Genomic DNA, 20,294 nt, shown 5'->3' with positions numbered 1-20,294 from the left:
ATAGTACAACAGTAGAACTGAGTAGCTGTGAGGTGTAGAGTTAGCAAAGATAAAAATGTTTATGTTCTGTCCCTTTAAAAGTGTACCGACTCCTGAACTAGAAGATCAACTATGCACCAATTTTAATTTAGAATGAATAACTCAGTTACTAATAATGTCTTATATACTATATAGCTCTGATAATGGCAATTATAACAGGAGATAAGAATTACAAATTTAACTATTTAGCTCTAAAATATTCAGGGTCTGACCTGGGAAAGAGCTTGTACAAACTGGATCACTAAAGAATGAAGAATGTTTAGACACCAAAAATATCTTGTAAAATCTTCAATCTGGAGACAGTGCTTTCCCTTACACACTTCACTTCAGCAATACTGACCAATCCTGTCTCAACTGCACTTAGGTTAAGTTTACAACTATTTCAGGAGTTTGCTTGGGGATATTCTTTCCCCAGATCTCTGCCTGGTGGGCTCCTTCAAGTGATTCATTTTTGTTTAAATGTCATTTCTCCCATTTGAAATCCAGCCTCACACTTCCTCTATCTCCTTATTTTATTTTCTCCATTGTCCTTACTAATTGTCTAATGATATTATTTGTTTATCTATCTTCCATCCAATTTATCTTGTTCAGTATATCCTTCATGCCAATGATCAATAATTACTTGTTGAGTGAAAACCATCTTGAGAGGCCACTTACTTACTATGATTCTTGGAATGTTTTCTTCATAAAATTTTCCTTCTTTCATTTTTAGAGAAAACAATAGAAGGCATATTGTAACTCTTTCCTTGATTGCACATAGCTGCATCTTCCTGCCAGAAATGTTTCAAAGCATCAACCAGTAAGGTGAGTGAGCTTAAATCTATAAGGCAGACCTAATACTACATCATGACTTTCTACTTATTCTGGTATTTTCCCTCTTCACATCCATTTGATTTGTGTCTTAGTACTTCCCAGACAACTCAGTGTTGTCTGGGAAGTACTAAGACTGCCAAAAATGAATAGTGCTAAGTGCCACAGCAAACTTTGGTTGGTAGCTTATAATTCACTTCCATTCCTGCAGAGGAAAACGTGGAGCAAAGAATTGGAGCACGGCGTGATTGCTTAGATCAGAAGTACTTAGTAGGTGAAACATAAAAGAGGAGGAAATTATCATTCTAAACGATATGAGATGTAGTTGGCCACAGTAGAAGAATTTTGGATATAATCCTCTTTTTTTTTTTTTTTTTTTTAGACATGGGATTGAACCCAGGGGTCCTTAACTACTGAGCCGCATCTCACCCCCACCTTTCTTTTTAAATTTTGAGAGAGGGTCTTGATAAGTTGCTTAGGGCCTTGCTAAGTTGCTGATGGTGGTCTTGAATTTGTCATCCTTCTGCCTCAGCCTCTCAAGTTGCTGGGTATAGGTGTGTGCCACCACACCTTTTTTTTTTTGGGTGGTGGTGGGGATTAAACCCAGGGTCTTGTATATCCTAGACAGGTGCTATATCACCCAGTTACAGTCCTAATCCTTGTATCTTATAATTTTATAATATCTATGGTGTACAATATATTTTAAAGTATGTGTACCTTGTGGAATGGCTGTATCAAACTAACCAACATATGTATTTCCTTGAGTACTTTTTTTGTGTCTCATAAGAACACTTAAAATATACTCTCAAGGGGCTGTGGCTGTGGCTCAGTGGTAGAGTACCTGCCTTACATGTGTGAGGCCCTGGGTTCAATCCTCAGCACCACATAAAAATAAATAAAATATTGTGTATAACTAAAAAATAAATATCTTTAAAAAAATCTACTCGCAAGATTTTTGAGAACACATTGTTATTAACTATAGTTATGCTGTACAATAGAACTCTTCTTTTTTTTTAATATTTATTTTTTTTTAGTTTTTGGCGGACACAACATCCTTGTCTGTTATGTGGTGCTGAGGATCGAACCCGGGCTGCATACATGCCTGGCGAGCGCGCTATGCTTGAGCCATATCCCCAGCCCAGAACTCTTATTTTCTTAACTGAAATTTTATATCCTTTGTCCAATATCTCCTGAATCCCTTCTCTCCCTGACCACGCATTCTTGGCAATCATCTCCATTCTACTCTCTGCTTCTATGAATCCAAAATTTTTTTTTAGGATTCCACATATAAGTGAGATCATGCAATATTTATCTTTCATGGCTTTTTTTTCACTTAACATAGTATCCCCCAGATTCATCTATACTGTCAAAAATGACAAGATTTTTTTCCATTTGTCTAAAGATATATCACATGTTTTTTCGATGGATACTTAGGTTGATTCCTAAGTATCTTAGCTATCTATTGTGAATAAACATTGCAATGAACATGTGAGTGCAGATGTGTCTTTGACTTACCAATCTCATTTCCTGTGAATATAACCGCAGTAGCAGGACTGTTGGAGCATATGGTAACTGGAGCATATGGCAGATCTACTTTTAATTTTTTAAGGAAACTCCATACTATTTTTCATAATGGCTATACTAATTTCCATACCAACAAAAGTGTGTAAAAGTTCCTTTTTCTCCTTATTCTTGCCAGCACTTATTTTCTATGGGTCTTTATTTCTGTGTAATTCTGACTTACCATTTTTTCATGGGGTATATTTTTTATTTATTTTAAGTGAATGAAGAGAAGCAGAATGTAGTAGCAAAATGAGGACACATAATGAGTTTGGGATCCATACTCCCTTTCAGTCTACTTCTGTTGAGAATTAGCTATGTATGATGATGTCTGGATTATACACACCTCTAGTCCAGCTACTTGGGAGGCTGAGGTGGCAGGGTCACTGGAACCCAGGGGTGCAAGACCAGCCTAAGCAACACAGCAAGATCTCATTGCAAAATGAATAATTAAGAAAAGATTCAAATTCTGCCTTTTGTTTTTTGAAGACTGGACTCCTGCTGTGTTGCTCAGGCTTGCCCCAAACTCCTGGGATTCAGATGATCTTCCCACTTTAGCCTCCAGTAGCTGGACTACAGGTATGTGCAACCAGATTCAAGACCCCTCCACCCCCCCTTTTTTTTTTTGTGATAACTCAGGGCCTCATGCATGCCAGGCAAGTGCTCTACCACTGAGCACTTTTTTAAAATTATTTTTTTGAGACAGGATCTAGGTAAGTTGCTCAGGATAAGTGACTTTCCTGTGTCAGCCTCCCAAGTAGCTGGGATTTTAATAAGACCCTTTATTAAAGTAATGATTTGATCCCTTTTTACAAGACAGCTAATGAACTAGCTCTATGATCTCAAAGGATGGAGAGTTTACATTTCTATGTGAGTTTCTATAATGATTAGCAAACCTTAAATTCTAGACACTATTTCTCACTTTATAAATATCTCTTACAGAATTTTATTTTTTCCTTTGTGGAACTTTTAGGGGTTTTTGGTGGGCAAGCTTTTAAAGTTATTTCTTCATAGTTTAGAAAATGTTTCTCTTTAACTCCAAGTCCTTTTAATCTTTCCTCACAGATGCCATACAACCACTCCTTATTGCTATTGGTGTCCTTTCCTATACTCCCTTCAAGCTTTTAGTTTCCCTAAAATGTAGTGACTCAGAATATAAGTAATGTTCAAATCCATTACTTCAAAATATAAAAAGCACCTTTCACCTCACAAAAACGTATTATGAAATAAAATCTCCTAGTTACTTTTGGAGTATGATTGCAGGATCTTATCAAACACCTACACTTCTACCCTTTTTTGGTTAAAGGGACTCCTGAGACTCCTCTTTTTTCTTAATCCTTTATCTGTGTACTATTAATTATGATAAACTAATCATTTACTTGTTTAACCTTTTCATTAAAGAACAACCCCTGCTCTGTTATACAATAAAAGGGATGAAACCTCTCTTTGAATCCTGAAACTTCTAATAGTGAATATCAAAGAACACTGTGGGCCCAGATAACTTTGCTTAATTAAAAAATAGTAATATACCAGCGTTGATATTTAATAATTTTTTTTAGAGAGAGAATTTTTTAATATTTAATTTTTTTAGTTTTCAGTGGCTACAACATCTTTATTTTATTTTTATGTGGTGCTGAGGATTGAACCCAGTGCCCTGTGCATGCCAGGCGAGCATGCTACTGCTTGAGCCACATCCCCAGCCCCTTTAATACTGTGTTTTCTATAGAAAATACCTTTAAAATACTCAGCATAGAATGTGATTGGCAGTGGGTAAAAACAAAATTTTTATACTTAAATTTCTTCCTTTTTTTAAAAGTTGATGATAGATGTTTATTTCATTTATTTATATGCAGTGCTGAGAATTGAATCCAGTGCCTCAAACATGCCAGGCAAGTGCGCTACCGCTGAGCCCCAGCCCCAAATTTCATTTCTTTTAAGTATGCATAAAAACCTACAGAGGTGACAGTAAAATAATGACTTAACACAGTCTATATGTTAGAGAAAATAATTTGAAAAAAACTATATGATAAAAGTTTGCAATGTATAAATCACAAACAAGAGAGAAATGTTCTCATGAAAATGCCACTGATTCAAATCTCAATTCTGAAAAGCCAGATAGCCTCCTACAACTAGTTCTTTACCATATGGTAAGTGTCATGACAACAAAAGCAAAATGCCAAGCCTCAAACAGCATCTTATTGATAAGACCTTTATTTAGCCGACCGCTCCACATATGCTACACATCAAAAAGACAGAACACAAAAGTCTGGTTAGGATAAGTCCTTCTATTTGTTGTTATTGGGCTATCATACAACATCTGGTTAACAGGTATTATTATATACATGCTAGTAAGGAGTTTCTTAAGTTTGGGCATGAGAACTGAAATAAGAGATTTTAAATTAAAAGTTGACAATTTTTATAAATCATTATATTCAAGGATCTGGAGCTATACAAACTCTTGATTTAAGCCTCAGAAGTATGTTATCCATAAATCACTGGTTTGTAACAGAGAAAGTTATATAAAGAGTTAAAGTTGTGGTTTATTGAGCAACTAGAGCTAAATAACTGATTAAACTCTGTTATCCATTTTTTTAATACAATAAAAATCAGTAATAAACTTGGATTTTTAAATGACCTTCCTCATTCTGGTCCCTATTTCCTTGTTCACTGTACTCTTATTGAACCTCAGTGGACTCCATACTGCAGCTCGTGGAACATTATTCATCATAGCACCATCTGAATGATTGAGTCCTGACCAATCCTGGGTGATATGTGTAAAGATCACATCAGGCTTCTATCTGAAAAGATAAAGCACAGATATCTCTGAATCTGACCCTCACCCTCAAAACTGAAAGAAGCAATAACTCTTATAGGGAATTTTTTAAGAGTTCATATTGATTTCTGAATTCACAGAATCAAATTGGTAGGTTGTTGTAAAATGACACTGAATAATACTCTTCACATAACATAATCTTACTGGAAGAAAGAGCTGTAAGACTGTCTATGCGAATAAATGTCACCAGAAAGCAAGCTTCACTATGGTTTGGGGTTAGAGGAAGGGACAGGAAGTGAAAAGCCACACACTTTTCTGTACCTATCAGATTTGAGAAATTACTGGGTTCATACAGAGTTCTGCTGCAGTAGGGAAACCTGTTCTGCTGATAACACACATAAAGGTGATAAAGGTGCAAAGACTGCTTAAAAGAAAAAAAAAAAACCAAAAAAAAAAAAAAACTTTCAGACTTTCTCATACTCCAGAATTTAGATCTGGGAAGGAACAGGAATGAGAAATATTTTTGCTAAACAGAAATAGTTTCACTGTTTAGTGCACAAGCACTGTGTTTATCACTTTACCAGTTAAACTAAATGAACATTCCAATACCTGCATTTTGGGGGCTTAGAACCAAACAAAAGCAAAAGCCTGCTGGGATAGGTGAGATACTTTTATTAATAATGGCACAGGTAAATAAAAAACTTAAAAGATGAGGGTTAAGTGTATGTAGTCTCTTTTTATGAGGTTATACTACCTGATTTTCTCAAGAGTGATTTAGTCTTAACCTATCGGGTTTCCTTTTTTTCTTTCTTTCTTGGTGGTGCTGGGATTGAACCCAGGGCCTTGTGAATGCTAGGCAAGCATTCTACCACCTGAGCTATATCCCCAATCCCTTGGGTTTTCTTTTTTTACATTTTTAAATATTTGGTTTTTAGTTGTAGGTGAACACAATAACCTGTATTTTATTTTTATGTGGTGCTGAGGATTGAACCCAGAGCCTCATTTGTGCTAGGTAAGTATTCTACCACTGAGCCACAACCCCAGCGCTTGGGTTTCCTTTTAAATAGGTGAAATTCTTGAGGCCTGAGAAAGGGTGACGGATTTATTTGGAGTCATACTGGTTAAGAAAAATGCTAAAAATAGATACCTTTTCCACAAAGGTATCTTGCTTATCTATCAAGTCCCGCGATTCCTTTCTTTTTACATGGCAATGACAATTATCACCTTACTCATATTTTGTCATCTTCTAAAAAGTGAAGTGGGATTTTCCCTTCTCTACATGAACAATTCTAAATGATAAAGCATTAAACCAGAATAGCTGTCTGCCCAACCATACACTCAAAACTGAAACAAAGGGGAGCTGTGATCAGTAACACAAAGGGTCAAAATGTCATCTATTTTCAGAAAGTTGAGGGCTCACACAAACCCCATTTTGCAAAATGCTTCTCTTAGATACTGAAAATATTGAGGGATTCTTATCTGGCAAATAACTAGAATTTCATATTTAACATTAACTCTTTTTCTACCTCATTTGTTTCTTCCTGAGGAAAAAGCAGAAGATTCATTTCCATTAGTGAGTCCTTGAAAACACTCGTCTGTGGCCCCTCTCTTCCTCTTCAAAATAAAATAACAGCCACGTGGGCGCACAAAGAATGGACCAAAATTCACCCTGTTGAAGAGCTTTTCCTTTTCCATAAAATGATTGGGCTTGTGCTGGGGTTAACTACTTCTGTGTACTTTTCTAAGTTTCTAAGTTTTGTTGTTAATATATTTTAAAAATATTTTTTAGTTGTAGGTGGACACAATACCTTTATTTTATTTTTATGTGGTGCTGAGGATCGAACCCAATGCCTCACATGTACTAGGTGAGCATACAACCTCTGAGCCACAACCCCAACCCTGTTGTTAATATTTTTAAGTAGAGTAAACATGGCTTCACCATTTATAAAGAAACAGATATCAAGAAGTCAGAGTTGAGTTTAAAATTCAGACACTTTAAAACTGGTGGTGGGTGACTTTCTAAATCTGAGTGGGATGAGTTTGTTTCCCTTAAAGATGCCAATTTTCTTTCCCAGTTGTTCCTCTTATGGCCACTGATTCAAACATAAGAAATTACAGTGATTTCCAATTTTGTAAAAAAAACTTATGAGATTAATTTGTTGGTCTTTGGTCTTTCTGTGAAGCTGCAGCATGGGCTAGCTACAGGGTAAGGCTCAAGTGACTTTCTTAAGGTCATGTAAGTCAGTAAAGATGAGCAAATAACCCCAGAAGTACTTCTACTAGTCTACACGTTTAACCACTAGACCACACTAGCTCACATGTCTGATTCATTTCAAGAGCTTAGCAGATCTCATGATTTTCAAAGGCCCACCTGTTTGTGCTTTTCAAATAAAATTTGAAATCTGTCATTACAAAACAAACATGCTAATGAAAACTGACAAGTCTACTGCTTCTAATTCATTCTTTTTCTGTGATAGCAGAGAGGTACCTTCCAATATCAGTAACTAACAAAGACTTCAGAGGAAAGCTGCATACCTTTAATTAAGCAAATCCTGGTAGACATAGCTAAGTCAAATGACTTAGAAGCTTTCCACTTGGCACATCAAATAAGCACCAGAATTAAGACACTAGTTCCCAATTCTTTTTGTATAAATTATAATCACTTGGGGAAGTTAAAAAAAATACTATGGTGGCAGGGATTGTAGCTCAGTGGTAGAATGCTTGCCTGGTATATGTGTGGGGCACAGGGTTCGATTCTCAGCACTGCATATAAATAAATAAAGATCCATTGGCAACTAAAAAAATATATATAAAAAAATACTTATGGTTAGGACTCACCAAAAATCAGTTAACTAAAATTTTTGAATTAGCCATCAATATTTTTTAAAGGGCTGGGGATGTGGCTCAAGTGGTAGCGCGCTCGCCTGGCATGCGTGCGGCCCGGGTTTGATCCTCAGCACCACATACAAAGATGTTGTGTCCGCCAAAACCTAAAAAAAATAAATAAATATTAAAAAAATTCTCTCTCTCTCTCTTAAAAAAAATTTAAAAAATATTTTTTTAAAAACTCCCTATAGAATTCTAATGAATAGCAAGTATTAAGAACCCCTAAATTTGGGCTGGGGATGTGGCTCAAGCGGTAGCGCGCTCGCCTGGCATGTGTGCGGGCCGGGTTCGATCCTCAGCACCACATACCAACAAAGATGTTGTGTCCACCGAGAACTAAAAAATAAATATTAAAAAATTCTCTCTCTCTCTCTCTCTCTCTCTCCTCTCTCACTCTCTCTTTAAAAAAAAAAAAAAAGAACCCCTAAATTTGAAGGTCAGTTAAAAAAATTTTTTTGAGATGGAATCTTGCTAGGTTGCTCAGGCTCGCCTCAAACTCTTGCGCTCAAGTGATCCTCCTGCCTCAGCCTCCTGAATAGGTTGGGCTATAGGCACATGCCATCAGGCCCTAAACTTTTGATCTGAACAAACTTGTGAAGTTCTAGTAATCTATAATAATTGTTACATTGTTGGAAGAATCTGAATAATAAAATATTTTTACATTTAACTATATAACAAAGCAGAAGGTAATTAATACTATTCAAAAGAGATGTCTTATTTGTGGAATTTAAACCAAATGTTTTTTATCTGGCATGGTGTCTTAAGGAAGATTTTTAAGAAGATCATGATGTTGAAGTGGGCCATGAAGGCTAGGTTAGAGATATACAAAAAAGAATTTCAAGCACAGGCCACAGTGCTATCAAAGGTGACTGTAAGGGGAAACAGTGGACACAAACTAATGATAAATAAGAATAGGATAGGCAGGTTGGAGCTACTTCAGAAGGGCCTTGTATTTTGGCAAAATTATGTGGTAGGAGCTGGGAAGGCGCAAGGATTTTTTTTTTTTTTTTTTTGTACTAGGGATCAAACTCAGGGTGCTTAACCACTGAGATACATCCTTAGCCCACACCCCTTTTTTAAAAATTTTTGAGATAGGGTCCTGCTAAGTTGCTGAGGCTGGCCTTGATCTTGCATCCTCCTGAGCCTCCTGAGCCTCTGGGATTACAGGAGTATGCTACCATACCTGACCTGGCACTAGGATTTTGGATTGATTAGAGTTAAGCTTTAGTGAAAAGATTATTATAGCTGAAAGAAGAATGGACTAGTTGAGTGAAGAGAAACTTGGTAAGGAGATCTGTTTAGGAAGCTAATTACAGCAGTCTCAGAAAATAATGAAGGCTTGACGTGAATTAGTAGCAGTAGGAAGAGAGAAAAATGTTTAAAAGAAGTTATAAAGGCAGACTGATTATGGGAAATAAAGGGCAAGAGAAGCATAAGACAGTCAGATTTTAATTATAGGTAATTAGGAAGATGCAAATGCCACCAAAAGGAATAGGGGGATATCTGAAAGAAAAGTTGAGTTAAATCTTAAATGCCTGAGGAATATCCAGATGGAGATACCCAGCAAAAAGAACAAAGTTTTTGGACCTATAAACTAGGAGAGATATCAGAGTTCAAGATACAATTTTGGGGGGCTGGGGTTGTGGCTCTGTGGTAGAGCACTTGCCTAGTGCGTGTGAGGCCCTGAGTTTGATCCTCAGCACCACATAAAAATAAATAAATAAAAAACAAACATATTGTGTCCAACTACAACTAAAAATAATAATAATAATTATTATTATTTTAAAAAAGGATATAATTCTGGGAAGAGGGGCACAAGAGACACTTGATTGAAATAATCAATTTTCTTCCTAAAGTAACTTCATTATCCTTTACCAATTATGTTTGTTATGATTTCTTGAACTAATCTCTTACATCACTCTTCTGAACCTTCTGCTTCCTTGTCTTAGTTATCCTACCCATCAAAACTACAACCTGAGGGGCTGAAGTTTTAGCTCAGAGGTAGAGTGCTTGACTTATACATGTGAGGCACTGTGTTTGATTCCCGGTACCACATATAAATAAGCAAATAAAAAATAAAGGTCCAGCACCAACTAAAAAAAAATTATTAAAATCCTGAGATCAATGTTGCAACATACTTTTTTCTCACCTATAACAAGATGGCTGAAAACTACTGGGGTAGGTTTGTGGAAGGAAGAAAAGATCAGGGAATCTATACTATTACTACTATAAACCCATGCTCACTAGCCTCATCTGGACACTTACTGTCACCTGTCAGTTTTTTCTTACCCTTGGTTACCTCCTTTTCTGAATCATCTCAATGACTACCACTATTTTCACTCTCCATACAAGTGTCACCTCTAGAACACAACCTCAAATTCCACTTCATTGAAAAATTAAGTTGTCAGGCATGGTTTAAAAATTTTTCCTCCTACTTCCAAGTGTATCTAATAGCCACACCGTTCTTCACTTTTTTCCCCCTCTGGTCTCGGAAGATGTACTATTTCTCTCCTATTCAAGTTATTTTACCTTCTGTGTCTGATCTCAGTTCTTTATGCACCCTTAGGACCTTGTTTTATTAGGTATTTGTACTCTCCATCCTACCATCAGCTTCAAATTATTTTTCTTTACTAGATCCTTCCCCATGCCCTACAAACATGCTTGTCTCTTTCTAGCCAAAACAAATTGTACTGTTTGATTTTTAACCTCATTACTCAAAAGAGAAGTCTGTATTCACTGATTCCTCTCCCTTATTTTAAACTGGGACAGGAGGGGGTCATATATTCTTTTAAATTATATAAAAGGTCTTTCTTTATATACACTCCCCCCTGCCCTACCAGGAAAGACTTTTTTTTTTTTTTTTTTTTTTTGGTACCAGGGATTGAACCCAGGGGTGCTTAACCACTGAGTCACATCCCTATCCCTTTTTAGGATGAGACAGGTCTCATTATGTTGCTGAGACTGGCTTTGAATTTGTGATCCTCCTGCCTCAGTCTCCTGGTTTTTTGGGATCATGGCATGCACCTCTGTGCCCAGCCAAGGTACATATCTTAATGATTAGTTTCAATGTATAACCATACAACTAAATGTATAGTAGTTGAGAATTAGTGGCATGGTAATTTTATAGGTTTGGAGAATCTGATTTTGGAGCATATGAAAAGGGTTTTAAGTCTTAGTGTTTTAAATGAGCAACATTTTTCTCAGCATTGAAACCAGAGGAAAATAGTTATCACCTTTATTCTCCCGAAACACTTTTGCCGTACAGTATGCTACGTTACAACAATTGAAAACCACTATATGAAAAACATAATGTGGGGTTTGAAAAAGTCATTGGAAAAAAAATCAGTAAATAAAATGAAGCTAAAATAGCCCAGAATATTCAGTTTTTATAATGTGATTGATTTCACCAATACAGATATTGTAGGTGTTCACCAAGCAGTCTGTACTAATTTCTCAAATGCTTTTGCTACACTGGGATTTTCAGTATTAAGCTTGCGTATTTTGACATCTCCCTCCTAACACACAATATACTTGATTTATACTAAAATGACAAATAGCTAACTCCCAAATTCTTCATTTAAAATGGCTGCGGGGACAACATAAAATAGTAATAGTGAGAACCAGATAATTTCAAGCTTTGTCTTACCCTCTGGTTATTATAATCTGCTTTAAAACTTTGTAAAAGGACAGACAGCAGAATACATCAGACACTAGAAAGGCAATATGTCAATCAATGGAAGTGTAACTGATGTGAAACAGCAATCTGTATACGGGGTAAAGTTGGGAGTTCATAACCCACTTGAATCAAACTGTGAAAGATGATGTATTAAGAACTGTGTAATGTTTTGAACGACCAACAATAAAAAAAAAAAAAAACAACTTTGTAAAATTGTTTTAAAAAGGAGCAAAATGGAAGCATTTGCATTTTATCTCCAAGAACCCTATGACTTTACTATTAACTAGAATGATCAAAGTGGGGAAAGAGAAGTCAGAGACAGGAAGAATATTAAGAGGTGTCAAGTGTCTATGATATACAAAAAAAAATTTTTTTTTTTTTGGTGGTACTTAGGATTGAACCCAGAGGTTCTCTATCCCTGAGCCATACACCTCCAGCCCTTTTATATTTTGAGAAATGGTCTCATTAAGTTGCCAATGCTGGCTTCAAAATCGTGATCCTTCTGTCTCAGACTCCCAAGTTTCTCAGAATACAGGTGTGTGCTACCATGACAGCTAAAGGAAAAGTATTTAAAGACAACAAAGAAAGAATACACTTGGGCTGGGGATATGGCTCAAGCTGTAACGCGCTTGCCTGGCATGCGTGGGGTGCTGGGTTCGATCCTCAGCACCACATAAAAAAATAAAATGAAGATGTTGTATCTATCAAAAAAACTGAAAAATAAACATTAAAAAATTCTCTCTCTCTCTTCTCTCTCTCTTGAAAGAAAGAAAGGATACACTAGATTCAGGATCTTGACTTTAACAAGCACTCTTGATACACTTGGGAATAATAATTTTTCCTCCTTATAACATCATTTAAGCTTCCAAGACTACTTAATAAAACACTTTTGATAAAATTAGTTAAAGAAGAGTTTGCTTCTAGACTGAAAATTTCCATTAGAACCCATTAATATTTGATAAATATTTCCAATTCAATGAACAAATATCAAAACGTAAAACATTTAAAGAATTCTCCAGGACTGTACCTGTGATCATCAGATATGTGACTAAAAGATATAGTGCCACATCTATCTACTAGAGATGAATTCCTCTGTAAACAATTCAATTTTTAATTTATAGAGGCTTAAAAAGCAAGTCCATGGAAGATAAAAGAAAAAACATTTGAAATGAAGTTTTTGGATGAAATAAATCTTTTTTTTTTTAATAAAAATGCTCATTTATTTAGTAATCACATGATTTAAAGATAATCTCACATTTACAGCTAACTTTGCCATTTGGTAATTTTAAACATTTCAGAAAGTTTTATTTGCAAGAAACAAACACAAAACCAAAACCAAAATGTTAGATATGGTTAAAAGCAGCAATTTTCTTTAGGCTAAATAGTCACTTCTTTATAAGATTACACCAACCCTGGAAAAATATAAATCAATATAGAGGTTGCTTCTGACTGTAATGAAAGTCCTTCCTTCTATTCATAATCATAAGCAGCTTTTTTTTTCTTTTTCACGTGCAATGTAGTTTTGCCAGTGACACCAAATCTTTGTTGAAGGATAATATCAACAATAATTTATCCAAGTTTTTCTCATCCATTCATTTGTTTTATTCCATTCATTTGCTTTATTCAGTGAACAATTACCAAATGCCAAATTGCATGTTTGGCATTAAGGAGATAAAAGTAAATAAAACAATGACCTTAATGCATGGACATTATGTTTTTATAAGAAAACAATTTCAAATTCACTTTAATTACTATAGACATCTTTCTTCATTTAGCATTGTTTACACATTGTCAAAACACAATATTTGAATGAATGGGCAGTGTCTTATTGTCATATAGAGACATATATGTATATAATTTTTATTTTTGGCAAATGAATTACATGTTTATGTCCCTAAGACTGATTTGTTGGTCATGAAAAATGAAAAGGCCAGGAAGGTAAAAATCACTAATGTAGAAAGAAATAAAAATGTCACCAGAATTAAGCATAGAGGTTGTATAGCTCAAGCTTATGCTGCTCGAAATTAATTCTCCAGGGCTGATCATGGTGGTGTAAGGGGAAAGAATCAATCAGAGCCACTAATGAGGAATTAATATGGGTTTTTGGAAGCAGAAATATACAAGCTCTGTTTATTTTCTTATTTATTTATTTTCAGTATTGGGGATTGTACCCAAGGCCCTGTATGTGCAAGGCAAGTGCTCTACTGCCTATGCCACCAGCCTTAGTTCACTCACTTTTGAAATTAAGACCAGGAGGCAAAAATGTCACCAAACAACACTGACATTCAAGGCAAGCAGAGAGAAACATGGAGGAAGCAATGGGAAAAAGACATGGACAAAAGGCATTAAGGAAAAAAATATAAAAGGCATCTGATGACATTCCCAGTCTCTTCACAGGCCACATTCCACAGACACCCTTCACTCTTCTTACTCTGCCAGTCCAGTGTCTCCTTCCCTCTGATACCAACAAACTCAAGCCTCCTCTATCTTGTGAAGTTTTCTGAAGATTTATCGTATCTTTCAGATTATAATCCTTCTCTTTCTTTCATCTTTTGCTAACCATATGAAAAGAGCAGTTAACATTTGCCATACTGTTATGATTAGGATATGAGGTATTCCCCCAAAGCTCATGTTAGACAATGTAGAATGTTCAGAGGTGAAAATGATTAGATTATGAGAGTTGTAACCTAACCACTGGATCAATCTATTTGATGAATTAATAATTTGAAAGGACTACTGTACAGAGTGGTAACTGCAGGCAGGTAGGCTGTGGCTAGAGGAAGGCGTCATTGAGGGTGTGCATTTGGGGTTTATATTTTGTCCCTGGCACCTAGATCTCTTGTTTCCTGGTTGCCACAAGCTGAGCAGCTTTCCTCTACCATGCCATTCTGCCATGATGTTTTGTCTTACCTTAGGCCGAGAGCAAAGGGAGCTAGCGGACAATGGACTGAATCTCTGAAACCATGAGCTCAAGTAAACTTTTCCAAGTTGTTCTCATCAGGTATTTTGGTCACAGCAATGAAAAGCCAACTAACACATGTCTAGTATCTCAACACTTGTCTACTACAGCAGCCTTTGCAATCTGATTTCCATTATGGAAACTGTAGGTCAACCCACTACAATTACTTACTTGCCAGAACCACTGTCTTTTTTTCTTTTCTTTCTTTTTTTTTTTTTTTTAAGATAGAGAGAGAGAGAAAGAATTTTTTAATATTTATTTTTCAGTTTTCGGTGGACACAACATCTTTATTTTATTTTTATGTGGTGCTGAGGATTGAACCCAGCGCCCCGCGCATGCCAGGCAAGCACGTTACCGCTTGAGCCACATCCCCAGCCCAGAACCACTGTCTTTTGTCAGCCTTTATCCTTATTCAGAGGACAACTTCCTCTTCCTCAGAAAGATAGTTACTACCTTGAACCTCAAATGCACTTTAGATTCCTTGACAGTGCTCTGGTTATATACATTCCTTCCTAATTCACTCTGTGAAGTGATGTACTCATGTTTTGAAGTTAGAATTGAGCCTGTATTCTAGTTTTGACAAGCCTGGAAAAGGTGCTTGTCTTTTTATTTTTTTTTATTTAAAAAAAATTTTTTTTTAATATTTATTTTTTAGTTTTCGGCAGACACAACATCTTTGTTTGTAAGTGGTGCTGAGGATCGAACCTGGGCCGCACGCATGCCAGGTGAGCGCGCTACCGCTTGAGCCACATCCCCAGCCCCTGCTTGTCTTTTTAGAGTCTCTCTTCCTTTGGTAAGTGGAATGAACTGTGAGATATAAATGTAATAATCCACCACACAGTTAGTGTAAAAAAAAATGTCTGTTTCTAATCTTCCTCCTTTCCCACTTTCTCTGTATTCTCTAGGCATCCCTGGCCTGTGTGTGGTTGTTCTACAAGATTCTGTTTTATCTTGACTCTGAATATTCTCTACCTAGCCATCTCACCCAACCCAATACTTAATCCAAGATCTAGATCTCTTGTTTTCCTTCCATTTGTCAGCTCTTTTTCCACATTTTAAAACTACTTACGGGGGTACCATTTAACTGTTTAATATGCCTGAATATTAAACTGAATGGGAAGAGTCTCAATACTTGCAGAACAGGTGTAATACCAACTGTAACATTTCCAATTAGTTCATCTAACCTACTTCCCTAAAGGCACTAATACCCCCCAGCCATCTACCTTTAATATCGTGAAGTTGTCTTTGATTCCTTCTCCATTGCTAAACCTTGTAGATTTTTAGAGCTATAATGTCTCTCTCCTCATTTCTTTCCCTTTTCTTTTTCACTGTAATTCCTTTAGTTCATCACCTCATTGTTTTTGTTTAACTAGATAATTACTAGCAGTGGCTTTGGGAAAATCAATTCCATAAATTGTGGGGAAAAAATGCAGAATGCAAGGGATTAATAAAAAGCACTGGAACCACTTAGAGCAGATGAGCGATTCTAGATATTTGAAAGGTAAGTAGATGATAGTCTGAGGTGACGGACAAAGGATAGGTGTGTTTATCTGTTTTGCTTTTTTAAAAATGTTTTTTAGTTGTACATGGACACAATATCTTTATTTATTTATTTTTATTTGGTGTTGAGGATGGAACCAAGTGCCTCACACATGCGAGGCAAGTGCTCTACCACAGAGCTACAACCCCAGCCCCATCTGTTTTGATTTTTTAAAGATGAATAAACACATATAGGTAGGTAGGAAAGAAGGAGTCAACAAAGAGCAAGAACTGATAGCTTCCAAACTATTCTCATCCATTTATTCACTAATTCTCTTTCAGATATTTTTGTAACTCAGCGATGTTCTAGGCAAAATGCTAAATATTAGGTTTATAATGGTGGGTAAAATCTGACATAGAACTAGCACCTAAAAATCTTTAAGTCAAGTGAAGTAGGCAAACATTAATCAAGTAATCACACGATTGAACAGAAATCAGAAAAACTGCTAGGAAGAAGTATATGGTGTTATGAGAGCCTCTTTATAGAGACAGTTGATCCAGTCAGGGAAGTAAGGAAGTTTCCCGAGGAGAAAGTTCCTTAAGTTCTGAATGATGAAAGGGAATTAATTAATGAAGGGAAGAGAGTGAAAAAAGAACTGAATTCATATCCTATTCTGGGAGAGTATGATGAGAAAATTATGAAAGAAGATCAGAGAGGCAGGAATGAGGAGAACGAGGTAGGGAGTCTGGAGAAATAAATAGGGCCTAGGCCAAGCAGGGCCATGTAGACCACAATAAGAGGTTTTACTTTAAGAGTAACTAAAAGTCTCTGAAGGCTGGTGCAATGTGGAAGAGAAGATCAATTTTGATTCCAGATCTCTGCAAGACTAATCTTCCTAAAGTACAAGTTTTATGATGTTACTTGCTCAAATTTAAATGATTTTCATTCCTCCTGAATTAAGATTACTTGCCATTAAAAAAATCTTTCTCATAATAAACCCAACCTTTCTTTCTAGTTACCTTGTACTCTTTTTGCTTTTTTTGAGCTATAAGTGCTTCCTAGGATGCACTTATCTGTTCATTCTACTTCTTGAAATCTTGTTTTCTGAATCCACAATAGCCCACTTCTATAAAATCTTTTTATAATCTGAACTGAGATTTGAAGCCCTATAAGAATTTGTGCTTTTTTGGCATTTAACACATTCAATTTTTATTGTAATGCTTGTGTATAAGTCAATCTCCTCCTTTACACAACCTCCAGGAAGCTATAAAGTCTATGAGGACAGAGGATTTGTGTAACCTCTGCATCCCTTATAGGATCTAAGATAGTCTAACCCATAGTGGTACTCAAAAGATATTTGTTGGCTATTTTTTTAGTCCGGTTTCTAAACATTTAAAAAATTTTCATCATTGTATAGGTGGCTGCTTCTACACTGATTTCCAGTTATGATGCTATAGCAAAGTATGAATTTCCTAATTTCAAGGTATACATGGGTTCTACTCACACTGGTTTTCATGCATGACATTAAAACAAAAAATGTACAAATAAACTCTTCAGAAGAAAAATCAGGGCTTCAAGTAATGTATCTATCTCTCCTTTTTATAGTACTATATCAGAGAAGAAACTCAGGTTACTTTAGAGTACCTGGATCAAAGAAGTTGTATCAGTGAACACTTAGCATCAGTGGGGTAGGGGGAAAGTAAGGAGTAAAAATGGGGAAAAAAAAAAAGAATAAATTGGAAGAGGTAAAAGGCTCACAGATATAATGGGGATTCTGTAAGCAAAATGGAGTTTTAAAACACATTTTAACCTTTTAAAAAATCAACTTGCCACCTTTAGTATTATGTTGAAGTAACATACCACTCTACTATTTCCTTTTGCATTCAGAGAACATTCTCATCTTTGATACTGATAAAAATGTCATGTCAACTAAAGTCTTCAGTACAGACTAAAGGAATCTTGGGGATGTTCCTCTCATTTAATTAAAAGTGCACAATGTATTCCTTCTACAGAGTGAGTAGACATATCATTTAAATCTATTTTTTTTTTTTTTTGGTCAAGCTTATTAAGAAACCTAACAAAGTAAACACTTGGGCAATGTCACCATGAATTTCTATGACAAAATTAAACTGTTTCCTATGCTAAAAATACCCATTTTCATTATCTCTCTTGATATAGTGCATCAGAACTCTCTCTTAACTGGGTGCAATTATGAGCACCTGGGAGGCTGAAGCAGGAGGATCACTTGAATCCAAGAATTTAAGGCTAGCCTGGGCTACACACTTTGTCTCATTAAAAAAAAAAAAAAAAAAAAAAGGAGAGAGAGAATAGTTTCTTACTTGGAACATCTTATAGTTGAATTTGCACTGTCAAGTTGACTTAATCTGGATTTAGTCCAATCCCTCACAATGCCAATGTAAAATATGAGGTTACATAATTTGTGCAAGGCTACACTGCTTGTTACAGATAAAAACAGGATATTATCCAGAATGAGTATGAGTTTTAGGGTTTTATGAGATCCATATACAAGTTAAAGATTGTCTTTGGGGTAAGGAAATTACATTTTTTAAAAACCCTCTGTTAAATAAAAATTAATTATACAAATGAAAATTGCCATTATTTTTACCATAGGCACAAAGCTAAAGACCCAAAATTTCAAAAACCAACAGGCATGTAAGGCTACTAAGGACTTCCACGAGAAACAAAGAAAGAAGACAAGAATATACACTGAAGAGGGATGTCATTATAGGTTTTCTAGTTCAGAACTATTATCTAGAAAACAAAGATAAAAACTTTGATTATGACAGCCAAATAAAATAAAATGTTTTTCTTATAACATATGGCTTATGCCCTGATTATGTTTGCATTTAATGCTTTAGGATTACCTATTAATAAGGAAGCAGGGATGCTTTCCATTGATATTTCTAATTCAAAGGAACAAGTTCTTTGTAAATCACTTTGTAGTGATATATTACATGTATGTTTATTTAAGGGGCTGGGTGGTAGTGACTTTAAAACTTTATATCTAAATCCTGTTTGTAACAAGTTTATAGAGCAGCTTCGTAGAATATTGGAAAAAACTTTTCATAATTGTTGCTATGTGGCAGTTCTCTTAGAATAGTGGATCTAGTCCCTCCCAATCCCAAATGCTGTAAAATTTCAGCAGAATAAACTGGGGAGGTCCACACACAATGACTGTAACATTCTTACAGTGTCGTCAACAGTAACTGTAAATCTCATGCTTCCTAGCTCCTGGTGAGCTCAGTCATATGTAAAGATGGCACTGGTAGATATACGGACTGGCCCCTGAAATTGAGGTCATCATTGGTGAGGGCTAACTGCTGTTGGCTGCTTTTATTACCACTGCTGCAGCTGCTTGGGATGGACAAAATGGAGAGCACATCTTTTGGCTAGTGCAGAGGATGGAACCCCAGCTCTTGAACACTGTGACTTTTAATATGGATTAAGGCTTGAGGGGACTCTCAACTATTTATGAATTAAAATAAAATGAACATTATACATTTTCCAGGGATAACTGGGGGAAAAATCACTGTAGAAGGTAGGCTTTGATAAAAAATTAAAACTATTATTTCTTTAGAAAGCATCTGAGTCCTACCTACAAAGTGCTGCTGGTTGAAGGTAAAGATATTTCAGTTAAAAAAAAAAGTTTTTTCTTATATAAACTCAGTAATTAGTTCGGGAGGGATATAGAAATATATAAGCAAACAAACAAAAAAGGCATTTTTTGGATACTGAGGAATCCAAAGGAAATACCACTAGGTACTACTGAGATATTATTTATATAGTCTTAAATTCAAAACTATGAGCTGGGGCATAGTGGCACATACCTGTGATCTCAGCAACTAGGCAGGCTGCCTCAGCAACTTAGCAAGGCTCTAAGCAACTTAGTAAGACCCTGTCTCAAAATAAAAAATAAAAAGGGTTGGGGATGTGGCTCTGTGGTTAAGCACTCCTGGGTTCAATTCGCAGTAGTAAAATAGATAAATAACTTTAACACTATGACTTTTTTCTTTTTTTGGCTTAAAGGTACTCATTTTACATATGTTCCAGAAACTTTTAGAACATAAGAAATTGATGAAGGTCTAAAATC

General features: G+C 35.7%; 1 protein-coding gene across 6 annotated transcripts in view; it reads right to left on the bottom strand.

Annotated features, from left to right (window-relative positions):
- Rpap2 (RNA polymerase II associated protein 2) overlaps nt 1-20,294 on the bottom strand; it is a 95,183-nt gene that overhangs the window by 19,830 nt on the left and 55,059 nt on the right. Inside the window, exons 12-13 of one of the 6 annotated variants that reach the window (XR_013427908.1) lie at nt 8,021-8,172; nt 4,605-5,207 (exon numbers count right to left, since the gene is read on the bottom strand). The exons of 3 other annotated variants lie outside the window; for them this stretch is intronic. Coding sequence is in view for 2 of the 3 variants with exons in the window: in XM_040288990.2 (XP_040144924.1) it covers nt 5,191-5,203 (13 nt within the window). In the remaining variant the exon portion in view is untranslated. Of the gene's footprint in view, nt 1-4,604; nt 5,208-8,020; nt 8,173-20,294 lie in introns of those variants that run through there. 2 more of the 6 variants (XM_021728014.3, XM_040288990.2) reach the window with 2 other exon arrangements.

This window comes from Ictidomys tridecemlineatus, chromosome 11 (genome assembly GCF_052094955.1).
Source record: "Ictidomys tridecemlineatus isolate mIctTri1 chromosome 11, mIctTri1.hap1, whole genome shotgun sequence".
Taxonomy (NCBI): Eukaryota; Metazoa; Chordata; class Mammalia; order Rodentia; family Sciuridae; genus Ictidomys; species Ictidomys tridecemlineatus.
The sequence above is the reverse complement of the archived record's forward strand: the minus strand, read 5'-3'. Positions and strand labels throughout refer to the sequence as shown.